The sequence below is a fragment of the Euprymna scolopes genome, chromosome 28 (assembly GCF_053919585.1).
Source record: "Euprymna scolopes isolate OS-2025 chromosome 28, ASM5391958v1, whole genome shotgun sequence".
Lineage (NCBI taxonomy): Eukaryota > Metazoa > Mollusca > Cephalopoda > Sepiida > Sepiolidae > Euprymna > Euprymna scolopes.
Window position 1 is genome coordinate 67,265,697 of NC_136509.1, and position 13,988 is coordinate 67,279,684.

General features: G+C 30.8%; 1 protein-coding gene across 1 annotated transcript in view; it reads left to right on the forward strand.

Moving 5' to 3' along the window:
* Window positions 1–13,988, forward strand: part of LOC145249688 (uncharacterized) — a 796,056-nt gene that overhangs the window by 699,420 nt on the left and 82,648 nt on the right. Inside the window, exon 5 of the mRNA XM_080111486.1 lies at window positions 1,971–2,238. Coding sequence (XP_079967612.1) covers window positions 1,971–2,238 — 268 coding nt within the window. The remainder of the gene's footprint in view (window positions 1–1,970; window positions 2,239–13,988) is intronic.

Below are 13,988 nucleotides of genomic sequence, written 5' to 3' on the forward strand. Positions count from 1 at the left end.
TTTTCACAATCTAATTCGGGACAGGGGTTCTTGCTTGATCAAAACAAGTCGTCGCAACCATTGACTCGATGCTACTAGTTCAGGCTGTGTAAAGATAATGGCTTCCTCGCTCAAAATGCATCAAATTGGTGTCATTATTTTTTCCTTTCACTTTGTAAAACTCGATCATGTTCAAAGTAAAAAAAAAAAATGTCTAAAAAACACTCAAACCAAATACCATGAATAAATATTTGAAGATATAAAGAACTTGAAGCATAAAACTTTTTTCCAAAACTAGATTCGGCATTAAATAACCCGGAAAGGATTAATATGCCATAAAACAAAACAACCAAATCAACGTAGTTACAGCAACATGATTAATTTGTTAAAAGATACGTGAGAAAGCTGCTATCTTTCTTTTGATCGAGAACACGAAATAACCCTGATACTTGACCTTTCTTTTAAAAGTTAATTTAAGCCAGAGATAACATTCTATCCATCAATGAAATGGTTAAAGATTTAAAAATCACTTTTCGAGTGCCGAAATAGTAAACATATGTTAAACTGTACTGCATTTGTGGTGTTTGTTAATGTTTGTTTGAAAACAAAGCTCTATTTCAAGATGAAAAATGTCTTTTGACTCACATTATCCCTGCTTGTTAAGTATTCAGGAATGTAAGTTCTCCATTTTTAGTGGAATTATGTTTTATTTTTAACTTTTAATCGCTAGAACGAACCTTTTCTTTTTTTTTTTTCTTTTTTTTTTGTTGCTGGCATGTACATTGGTTTATGTTGTATTTCTCTTTATCTCTTTTCTTCCATTTTGTTTTAACTTTTCTTTATCTTTTCTGTTTTTTTCTTTCTCTCCCTGCCTTGTCTTGCCTTCTTTTTCCCTCTTCTGACAGTTTTCGTTGACGGTTAAAGGTTTAAACGATTGACGAAAGTTGGTAGAGGAATTCGACTACTTTTGTTTCCTCAAAGAATGACTTCCTGTCTCCTTCCCTACTACTTACACACTCATTCCTGTCTTATAATTTTGACATTTGTAGTAGAAACTGATTGGAGTTACTTAGGAAAACTAAGCTAAAAGCTGAGAAATAAATAATAATCTGTAAAATTGATTTGTCAACACAACTTTTTGTACTTTTTTCACCCCAAACAAAGCATATTACCACTTGGGCGTAGGGGCTGCTATTTGGGACCACGTCGATAGAAGCTCTATGTAAGCAGGTGAACAGTGAGATGTCTGTTCGCATCATTTTTTAATTTTTACATGTTGGCACACTCAAGAAATCAGGGAGTGAACTCCAAAGTCTAGCAGTTCAAGGGAAGAAAGTATTAGAGGAGAAGACTTTCCAACATCTAGAGACCTCTACAGTGAAGGGGTGAGATGTTGCTACTTGTCAGGAATATGTTAAGGGGACACAATCGCTGCAAGTTTTTCAAAGCACATTCCATTAAAGTACTTGCAAAACAGGGATAAGGATGCAGCATCGAAATGATGGGACAGGGGTTGGAACCTGGTTGATAGTGCGAGACGTATTCGATTTGAGATTCTCTTTTTGGACTCTGTCTAAGAAGATTAATATACTGACAAACTTATTTGTAAATTCGTGTGTTTTTTGTTTACCAAAATTTTTAAGCATTTTTCTCGCATTATTTTGTGTGTGTGTTTTACTATTTATGACTAGCACATCATCCAAGTTGTTTTTAGTTGATTTTTGTGTTGTTCTCCCCTCCTTCTACACACACGCACACACACACAATCTCTCATACACACACAGACACGGGTCAGTTTCCCAGGTTGGGAAATTCATCTCAATTTCAGCATTTTTTTTACCATTTGCTACATATATTACAGTCTGAGTTTTCATTGAATATTCTAGTTTCGAGGAGAGGTAGAAAAAATAATAGACTGTTTACACTATTATCCATTGTAAATATAAAATGTTGTAAATGCTGGCAATCATTTAAAAATTTTTTTGTTCCAGATGGGTCGATTGACTGGCGTGAAGCGTCTTACTCGCAATAACATGATGATCCGTCTCGCAATGTACGGTTGTCGCAATCGTCCTTTCTTCCATATTGTCGTCATCCCCCAGCGCAGAACTCGTCAAGGGAAAATAATTGAACAGATTGGAACATATGATCCTTTAGTCAACCAGTTCAATGAGAAGCTCGTATCTGTGAATTTTAGTCGGCTGTCTCACTATTTGGGCACAGGTGCCCAGATGACAAAAACTGTTGCTCAACTTTTTGGTAAGTCATTTCGATTATATTTATATCATTTGGTTTTAAAGGGAAATAATTACAGGGAAATACAAGAAAGTAGTGAAGTTCAAATCGCGTTGGCATGAAAGGTGCTGAACACATGCACAGTTCATAGTGTTTTGTTGTATGGGGTAGAAAACTTGACCCTTAACATTGTGCTAAAGACTAGATACTTCTAGGTGTTATTTAGAGGGATAGGATAACAGTAGTGCTCAAAAGCAGAAGGTTAAGATGTTATTGGTCATATGTAAAAGAGGAAGCAAGATTGGTACACCAATTACTGGTGTGGGAACCAAAACACAGGAAAAAGGAAAAGAGGAAGGCCAGCAACATATATTGACCAGTTAATGTATGACACCAGTTTGTCAATAGAAGAATGAGAAAGTGCGGACCAAGTAAAGAATAGATACCCTGTATCAGACGACGCCGCCTGACGGTGCCCGGCGCACATTTCAACTAACACCTGTGATTCAACCTTGACATTGGCGCAAGCACATGGCGTCGGTTGTTTGTAAACACGTCAAATAGCAAACGTGCTTGAATATTCACCAGCAATTTTTTTTAAAAATATATTTACAAAACTTTTGAAGATTTAAAAGAAACAGTATATATTTACAAGACATTTTTTTAAGTAAGTAACAAAACGAACGTATGTAAATAAAAGATATTTAAATAAATAGGCATCTCTTTCTGTTTCGGATTTCTGCGACTAAGATTGATTTTTATGTACTGTGTTTTTTTTTGGGGGGGGGGGTTCTGTGTGCGTTTTTAAGACGATTCAATATTTATTATTTAAAACATTAACTTCAGCGACAATTAATATATTTTGAAAATAATATTTTAAAATATTAAATTTTGACGAATATTCGCGAGCAAGATTTTTTTTTTTTTAAATAGAAGATATTTCAATAAATGGGTGTCTTCCTGAGTGCGTTTTTAATATACTTACAGAACTTTTTAATAACTGTTTTATTCTTTTTATCAAACAAAAATAGAACTTTTATAATGACATATATATTATGGACTGTTTTTCAACCATCGAAATTTAAAAATTAAAGTTAGTTTTATTTTTAAAAAAAATAAAATAAAAAAGACCAGTTTTTTTTGTTTTTTTTTTCAATTAAATTATAAACTTTATTTGAACTTTCAACAAACTTTTACAGACATAAAAAATAGACTTTATAGATATTTTATAATAATTTTTTTAAAATATATTTAACGAAAAAAATTTTTTTATCATTTCATTGTTGAATAAAATTTCGAAGTAATAAATGGTGAAAAAAAAGATATCGAAAAGAAAAAACACCTCGTCTTTTTTTTTTTTTTTTTAAATAAAACTTTAATTTTAAAATTTCGATGTTTGAAAAACAGTCCATAATATATATTTCATTATAAAATTTCTATTTTTGTTTGATAAAAAGAATAAAACAGTAAAAAAACCAAAAAAAAAACCAGCCCATTAAGTTCAAATAAAGACTGTTTGAATAAAACTTATAAAAAAGGGTAATTCTATACGATTTTGGCCATTTTTTTTGTACGTTTTTAATACAATTCAATATTTATTTAAAGTGCGACATATGTCGGTGGTCAGTGAAGGAGAAATCCTTCTAGGCCGAGGCAATTTTTATGCATAATAAAATCACAAGTATCACAATCGAGATTTTAAAAATATGTTATTTTATTCACATATCTTTTTATAACTTTTATTTTTATAAAGATAAAATGTAGTATCACAAGATAGAAATCTTTTTATAATTTATATTTTTATTTAAAAAAACGCACTCAGAAAGACACCCATTTATTTAAATATCTTTTATTTTTAAAAAAATCTTGCTTGCGAATATTCGTCAAAATTTAATATTTAAAAATATTATTTTCAAAATATATTAATTGTCGCTGAAGTTAATGTTTTAAATAATAAATATTGAATTGTCTTAAAAACGCACACAGAAAAAACCCCCCAAAAAACACAGTACATAAAAATCAATCTTAGTCGCAGAAATCCGAAACAGAAAGAGATGCCCATTTATTTAAATATCTTTTATTTACATACGTTCGTTTTGTTACTTTAAAAAATGTTTTGTAAATATATACTGTTTCTTTTAAATCTTCAAAAGTTTTGTAAATATATTTGAAAAAAAATTGCTGGCGAATATTCGAGCATGTTTGCTATTTGACGTATTTACAAACAACCGACGCCATGTGCTTGTGCCAATGTCAAGGTCGAATTACCAGTGTTAGTTGAAATGTGCGCCAGGCACTGCCAGACGGCGTCGTCTGCTACAGGGTATCTATTCTTTACTTGGTCCGAAAGTGCAATGGAAAGCTGGGAAATATGGAAGATTTTTGTCAATGATGTTTGAGCAAGCTTGGAATAAACAAAGTAAGTGGTGCAATGGTTACCAATGCAGATTGTGATTCAGGAAATTCATCTACAATGTTAAATTCATTTCCTGTGGAATTTATACTATATATTACATATTCATTTGGGGTGGGGTTATTTACATGGTTACATGGAAAACTAAAATTTAGCTAGCACATAGTATGTTTAATGATATCCAAACTAATGGTATTCTTATTACTGTATAATATCTAGCAGTTTATAAGCATTATTCTTGAATTTTAAGACTAACAGTATTTTATTAACTGATATTTTTTTAATTTTATTTGAATTTTATCCATTTTTCAGTTTGGAATCAAAAATTGATGATCTTAGTTCTGCCGGTCAAATCCAAAATGGTGGCTTGAGAACTGTCCAATGTGCTGTCAAATGTATTTTGGGGGGAGAGATTTCTGATCTTTAAAGTTTTTCATGTTTTTGAATTGTTGTTGTTCGCAGCATTCTCAAGCACGTTTTTCTTTTTTATGTTTTTTTTTGTTAATATTTGATCGTCTCTGAAAAGCAGCCAAAAAAAACTAAAGATAATATTTTTCATTATGGGTTAAGAACGATGTGCTGAAATAAAAAATAAAAAGATAAACACAAATGATTGTGAACAGATTCTTTCATTTGGTCATTGGAATACAACCAACTAGTATATATGCTCTGAAGTCAGAAACATAACTTCATTGAACTTGTTATTTAAAATAATTTGAACGATATATATATATATATATATATATATATATATATATATATATATATATATATATATATATATGGCACATTGTATCTGTAAAGAACAGAGCAATTTCTGTAAGAAATTTTAACTGGGAAGCAAAATACATAGCAATACTAAAATAAAAGTTAAAAGAAAAAACAACCAAAAACTTAGCTCGATGCTATTATAAATTTATTTCAACCCAATAGGGCTTTTTCAAATGAAAGAGAGCTAATTGAGATTTGCCATCCAACTGAGAAATGATAGAAAAAAATCGACCCGCTTTTTCATTTGAAATGACCTCATGGGGTTGAAGAAAATTTATAATGAGAATAGGCTTAAGTTTTTTTTTTCTTTTAACCTACTAAGCTCTACTGTTGAGCATTGTTGAAGTAAAAACTGAAGATATGTGTGTGCCAATTGCGAAGAACCTGTCAATGAAGTTTTGACTAAATTCTGAACTTAAAAAAATGTCTTATACTGTCATTTTACTGTCATTATCAGGTCAGTCTCCAGCCCTATTCTGTCGAGAATTATAATTCACTATTAGTCAAGAGTTAACTACCCTTACTTAAAGTTAAAATAAAGAAAACTCATTAAAATCATGACCCCCACCAAATGATCCATTTACTTAAATCGATAGTCATTCCAAATCTATCAATAGCTTCATTAAATAAAAGCATTATCGATTTTTACTTTGCATGTTTCATGATGATTCATTAGCTGATGCTCAATTACTCAGACCTTGTACCAAGCTTATCTTGTATAATCCATTGATAGAAGTTTTATGTTTGTTTATCAGTTTTTTATCATCTCCTCCCTTCACTGTACCACTGGTTTTAAGTTTAACACTTTTTTATATTAATGAATCACCAATTACTAAGGCCCAAATCCATTCAAGTATGATGGTCAATGAGATTATTAGTTGAATGATCAACAATACTATGAGAAGATTGAACAAAAGACAGAAGTAATGAAAGGCTCAACAAGTATTTGTTGACATTGGACTAGAAGACGACCATATTGTAGGTTGGAGAGAAGTAGTCCCATAGTAACATGTGCCATAGATGGGAAATTCTTTGAAAATAACTTTAAGTGATGATGGTTAGTGCATGTGAAGAAAATAAATGACAATTTTTGGAAACACAGAAAGTTGTCCTTTGATGTCAAAGGCAAATACTACTGCCGGCTAAAGAAGCAATGACTGGACAACATCGAGGCTGACCTCCATGCTCTAGACATCACAAAACACTTGGTCAATGATCGTAATGCCTAGAGAGCAGCCATCAACACCAGCAGTGACATGACAAGAAGACATTCAACCCCAGCAGCTTGGAACAGAAGATATTAAATCATGCAGTAGTAGTAGTAGTAGTAGTAGTAGTAGTAGCAGCAGCTATTTTCAACCTATCTATAGCTACAAAGGTTTGAACAAAACGTCATTTTCCAAGAATTTAGCATTATTTTGCTTGTGTAGGCATTCAATTGCTCTTATGCCATAAGTAAAGTATGATGTCATCTGTAAATACATCTATTTCAGATATAATTGCATCAGGTAGGTTGCTGAAGATCTGGAATAATATAGGTCCACATATCAACCTCTAAAGCATACCGACGTTGATGTTGTGTTGTTTGGATGTATGACTATTGAGAATAACCGTGATTATTCTTTTAGCTGAAGTCTTGCTTCATCTGTCTTATCCTGTGTGGTATATGCGTTCAGAGATGACTGTTAGAATGTTTATAGAAGAACAGGATGGCCTAAATCTATATCGTTGATCAGAAGTTTAGCATTTTTAAAATGATAAATTATCGCTAGATTGATTAATGACTTGAAGATTATAGTGAAGAACTGGTGCAGATTTATGGAGCAATAACTTTGCAAGTCAATTCTTTCACCAGAGTTCTTGAAAACTGGTACCGCATAGGCAATTTTCCAGCTATCGAATAAGCAAGATTCTGTAAGACATTTGTTATCAGATTTGGAAAGAACAGGAGCCAACACAACAGATCAGTTCTTTTTTAATATGGCAGGGACAAGATTTGGTCCACATGTCAGGATTTTTTATGATGGGAAAAGGTAATGATCAGATAATTGTATATTATTGCGTTTTCCGTCCTTAGTGGAAAAATTAGGGAGGGAATAGTTTATAACATCTAAGGTGGAGTATATAGGAAACCACTAGGCAAGCAATTCGTCCTTGTTTGTTGCAGTGGAAGCAGTTTTATGGTGTTTGGATAATCAGAGAATTGTTGATTGACCTTTGTTCACCACAATCAAGAATTCCTCATTTCTGTGACACAATGTGGTTTATAGTTATATCAATATACTTAGCTGCAGCTATTATAGTGTTACAGTGGTTTCTTGATGCTAAAATATTTAACCTGTTTCCATTGCTGAAATCTCTGAGATTTTCCCAACGTGATATTAACAAGTATTATAAAGTGATCAGTCTGTCACACAAGCCTCGGATAGTATTGGCAAGAATAGATCAAGAAGTGAACCTTGTTGATCCTCAAAATGTGGGAAACAGCTTAGAAAAATGACGATTTGTGTAAGGGGAATGGGCAATCGAAAAGCTACACCTGCTATTACTAGCTGGGTTTCTGACGTTTGAGAAACTGAGCCAATCACTGTGGTGGACATTAAAATCTCACAAATACATGGATTAATGCTTGGTAACTTTAGTGCAGTGCAGATCTGGTCGTTACTCACTGCTGTGTACCTTCTGCAAAAGTAAACAAACTTTTCTATCATTAATTGAAACACAGCATGAAAAACGTTATAACATGTTTTTCACCTTTACCAAAGTATTACATTTTTTGTAAATTTGGAGAGAAAATTTAAAAACAAAAAAAAAATAACCCCTAGAGAGATGACATTAGAGTCTCAACAAAATGAAGACAAACTAACAATAACACCATGTCCAACAAATATGAAGTCTTAAGTTCAATGTTATTGTTGTGCAAGGTGATGGAACTCAACATATTGAGACTTTAAGGGATAACAGAATTGTTAATGAAGAAAATATATGAATGGAAATGTCCACCTTGCTTTAGATTTGGTTACAAGATAAAATAAAAATTAAATGTTGGAGAAACTAAAAGCAAAGAAAGTGGAAAGAACTAGCTGTACCTCTCCGGCATTGCCCGAGAAGTAGATAACTTTTTTAAAACTATAGAATCACTGCTTATCAAGGCTCGGAGGCCACATGAAGATAAGGCTGTCAGGTTAAGCAACACTGTGATGATGAAAATTGAATGAGTTAATTTATTTTAGAGGACTGCTCATCAAGAAGTTCTTTACATTAAACTTGAAAATGACCATATTATAGTCAGCTGAGAAGCATTTCTGTGGAGTTGTGTTCCACAGACAAGCAGTTCTGAGAAAAAAACCTTGCTCATAGAGTTTTCATTTAGCTCTCATATTATATTCTTCAATTTAATATGAGTAATTCTTCTGCTGATTGCTATTTTTAGATGATTATTTAAAAATATTTATTCTTTAAAAATATTAACAATATTAACAATATTTATATTTTTTATTTATTTATTATTTATTTATTATTTATTTATTTATTTATTAACAATATTAACAATATTTAATATTAATTCTTTTGCTGATTGCTATTTTTAGATGATTATTTAAAAATATTTATTCTTTAAAAATATTAACAATATTAACAATATTTATATTTATTATTTATTTATTATTTATTTATTATTTATTTATTTATTTATTAACAATATTAACAATATTTAATATTAATTCTTTTGCTGATTGCTATTTTTAGATGATTATTTAAAAATATTTATTCTTTAAAAATATTAACAATATTAACAATATTTATATTTATTATTTATTTATTATTTATTTATTATTATTTATTTATTTATTAACAATATTAACAATATTTAATATTAATTCTTTTGCTGATTGCTATTTTTAGATGATTATTTAAAAATATTTATTCTTTAAAAATATTAACAATATTAACAATATTTATATTTATTATTTATTTATTATTTATTTATTATTATTTATTTATTTATTAACAATATTAACAATATTTAATATTAATTCTTTTGCTGATTGCTATTTTTAGATGATTATTTAAAAATATTTATTCTTTAAAAATATTAACAATATTAACAATATTTATATTTATTATTTATTTATTATTTATTTATTATTTATTTATTTATTTATTAGCAATATTAACAATATTTAATATTAATTCTTTTGCTGATTGCTATTTTTAGATGATTATTTAAAAAACATTTCAGATAAACTGTCGTCTGGACCAAACTAAGTAATTTTTGGAACAAATTTTAGCTAAGTATTATATCATGTTTACTTACAATTTTAAAAAAATTTCAAGTTGTCAACAACATAATACAACAATAAGAATGAACAAAATTTGATTACTTATGAGGACAGTTTATAGCAAATACTTATATTGGATTAAAAGACAAGCATATTGTAGTCTGCAATGAAGCAACCCGTGGTAATGTTTTAATAATTTGGAATAAAAATTAGCATAATTATTACGGAAAATGTGTAGATTAGTTCTGATTTAGTAAGAACAAAGCAAGAAACTGTGTATGAAAGAAACCAGAAATATTTGGGGTCTATCTGATGAAATATTTTGGAGAATTTCATCTATATATTCTTATAATATATTCTGTGAGATGTTTCAAGTTACCATGAGAATATTAATTAAAACAAAAGATGCTCTAATAATAATTATTTGCCACTCTAGAATAAAGACTAATTTATGTTTGTACATGCACACACACACACACACACACACACACACACACACACACACACACACACACACACACACATATATATGTGTTGGCATCAAGTCATTATTCAAGCATGTCTAATTGAAGACGACAGAGTTATTCTTTTTTCTGATATTTTGGATATCTTTTCAATTTGTCGAGCGGTCTTTTTTTTTCATTTCAGCTGGCATGTTGTATATTATGGCTCCCAAAAGTTGTTGTTTAGCCATATTCTTCTCAAGCGCTTTCAAGGTGCATCCAAACGTCGTCAGGAGTGATTGTTGTCGTTTTCTTTTTTTTTTTCTTTGAGGCTTGGTGTATTTAAAGTGTTTTTTTTTTAATTGGTTATAAAGATGGATGCAGGATGGTTAGAAGCAAATTATATCATGTTTAATTTCGATTTTCTTATTTTATACTTTATTCATTTATTCATACCGTTAATATCTTTGTCTTGGTATTAAATGGGATCTGGTTAAAAAGTGGCTGTAGTTTTTTGATTAGTAATTCTAGTTGTCGTGTGCAATTGTTAAGGTATCGAATTTTAGTATTGTTATGTATATATATATGTTTTATTTTTTATTACCGCTTTATCTGTTTGGTTACATATGTTTCAGGTGTTGGACCCTGTTTACGATCTAACAGCCTCGTCAAACCTTACAGAAGTGGTTGTTAGTATTAGGAAGAAGTGTTTTAGAAGAAATACAGGGGAAAAAAGGGGGAGGGTTGAGGTAGGAGATAATAAGGGGGAAAGAGACGGGTATTGACAATATTTCAGTTTTGAGGGTTAAGATACATTAGATTGTATTCTGTGTGTGGGGTAGCAGATTCAGGTAGGCGTGGATGGAGATATAGGGAGGGGGAGGTGGGGAGAGGATGGCAAAGAAAAGAAAAGGGAGGGGGTAAGGAGAGGATATATATGTGGAGATATAGATCTCCAGTAAGAAGTAGATGTACATATACATACACACACACATACGCATCTACCCCTATACACGTATATACAGTTACATAAATATAGATATTAATAAAAATATAAGCATACAGACATATATAGACATATACACACACACACATATATATATATATATATATATATATATATATATATATATATATATACACGCATGTACACACAGACATGTATATATTTTCATACTAAGTAAATAAGGTAAAGTTAGGATAAATAAGTAATAATAAGTAAGTAAATAAGTAAATACATGGGTATTAACAATGCGAGGTAAGATAGACGCATCGTTAAGTTCACATATATACGGGGTGGGCCTCTAACATGGTGCTTTGGGCATATATATATATATATATATATATATATATATATATATATATATATATAGACATGTATATATTTATACCAAGTAAATAAAGTAAAGTTAGGATAAATAAATATATATATATATATATATATATATATATATATATAGACCCAGTTATACATATACAAATGAAAATACATGTACGGATCCTCAGTGAGATGTAGATGTACATACACATAGGCACACATGCACCCATATACACGTACATAAATATATACATAGAGATGTGTATGTTTATGCTAAGTAAGTAAAGTTAGGGTAGATAAATAAATAAACAAATAAAGGATAAATAAGCGGGTGTAGTTAATAATGCGAGGTAGGTAGATGTATTGTGTGATATGTTCAAAATACATGTTGATGGTTTAATTTTTAGAGGTCTGTATTGATTGTTTTGGTTATTGGATAGGGATTAATTTATAGTGTCTAGGAAAAAAAAATTAAAATGGGGTATAAACGTTTAAAGGTTACATATTAAGTTCATATATATACAGGGGGGTGAGCTCCTAACATGGTGCTTTGAGTGTCAAGTGCATTGTGGATATAGGCACATATCCACATACATAGACATTTTCAGTGTCAAGTGCATTGTGGATATAGGCACATATACACATACAAACATATACATTCATATAAGTCCAGACACAGCTACATCTGCATACATACGTTCACCCATGCATATCCAGATGCATGCATACACATACATGCGCAGGCAGACATAGATATACAAATATATATCCATGTATATACATATGACCCATGAGCACATACATCCATGCACGTGTATATAGAAAGATATACATAAACACACATAGGGATATATACATAGATCCAGTCATGCCCGCACATACATATACACATGAAGATACATGCACGCATACAGACAAGTAGGTGCGCCAGAGATAATAGTATTTCTGGTATATCCAACAAAAAGCATATATATATATATATATATATATATATATATATATATATATATATATATATATATACATACAGATATTCATACAAATTCCAACATATGTACACCCATATAAATGTGAGGAGTTTTAGAAGTAATTAGTAGGAGGGTAGTAGGATTCATGGGTAGACGAATGTGTAGATGGGTAAGGTAATATAGGGTATGGGGAGAGTTGGTTGTGTTGATGTTACAGTAATTGGGTATATGTGGTAGATGGATGTATTATGTGTATTATTCAGCGGGTCCAAAAAGGGTGTTGTCTGAGGGATGTTTCAGAAGGGTATATAATTGCTAAGGAGGTAGGATTTGTAATGCCGGCAGTTTATGGTGGTTTCATGTTTTCTATTTAGTAATTTGTGTCTATCTTTAAAACTGAATATAAAAAGTTTTTCGTTCAGCCAGAGGAGGCATGGGGAGTTTAACGATTTACATATGCTAGATTTTTTTAATGATTTCCCACGTAATGGTTGGTTTAAGGTTATTTTGGATTAGATTTAGATATTGGGAGGTTAGTGAGGTTTTGTTAGGGTGGTTGGGGTTTGTGAAGGAGCATTTATGTACTCTAAACCTATCTTTAAAGGAGGTGCCTGCCAGGCCAATATACTATTTTCTGTCATTTGGGTTTTCTTCAGATGCAATAGTGGCTTTATAGACTACTTTTGTTTGTTGATTAAGTGTACATTGGGATTTGTTGGTGCAGTTACAATTATATTTGCTAGTGTTATTTGTGTTTTCATCTTTGTTAAGTATTTTCCTATTGTGTTTCTTGATTATTTGTTCTAGGTTATCAGTACAGCTGTAGCTAAGCTTAATTGTGTTTTTATTAAATATTTTGTGTAGTGTGTGATTGGGTGGAAAATGGTTGTTTATTAGTTGAAAGAATTTTTTGCTTAGTTTCGTTTTAACCATTATATTTAAGGGGGTGGGTGAACCAGATTATTTTTCTGGTCTTATTTTTCTTGTTTGGGGTATTGGATGGATGAGGTTCAATGTAATTAAAGATGGTGTTTGGGTGGCCACTTTCTTTAAGAGCATTTCATAAAACGTTTTATGCTTGTTGAATATTTCAAGTTTAGGAGAATTAGTTCTAAGTCTTTTTTCGATAGATGTAGGGACAAGTTTAATGATATGTTTTGGGTGGTTCGATAGTGGGTGTATATAGAGTGGGTAAGTATTGTCTTTAGTGTAAGGTTCATATGAGTTATTTGAGAGGTTGAGAGTTATATCGAGAAAGTTAACAGTTTTTACGTTAGATTTAATGTCCAGTTTTAGACCTATTCTGTTCATTTTTTAGTTAAGGTTTTTTTCAATTTTTTGTGTTTGGGGTCATTTGAATTTTCAACTATGATAAGGCCATCGTCTCTATATAGTCCTATGTTTTTGTTATCTATAGTTTTTGTGAGATTATATAGAATGTAGAGACCAACTAGGTCGGTTGCTTCTGCTGAATCCAGAGATCCCATTGAGAGGTCAAATGATCCGGGTTGGTTCTTCTTAGTCCATTGGGTGTTTTGGCTGATTAGTACTGTTTTTCTAGATTTTTTGATAATCTCCATT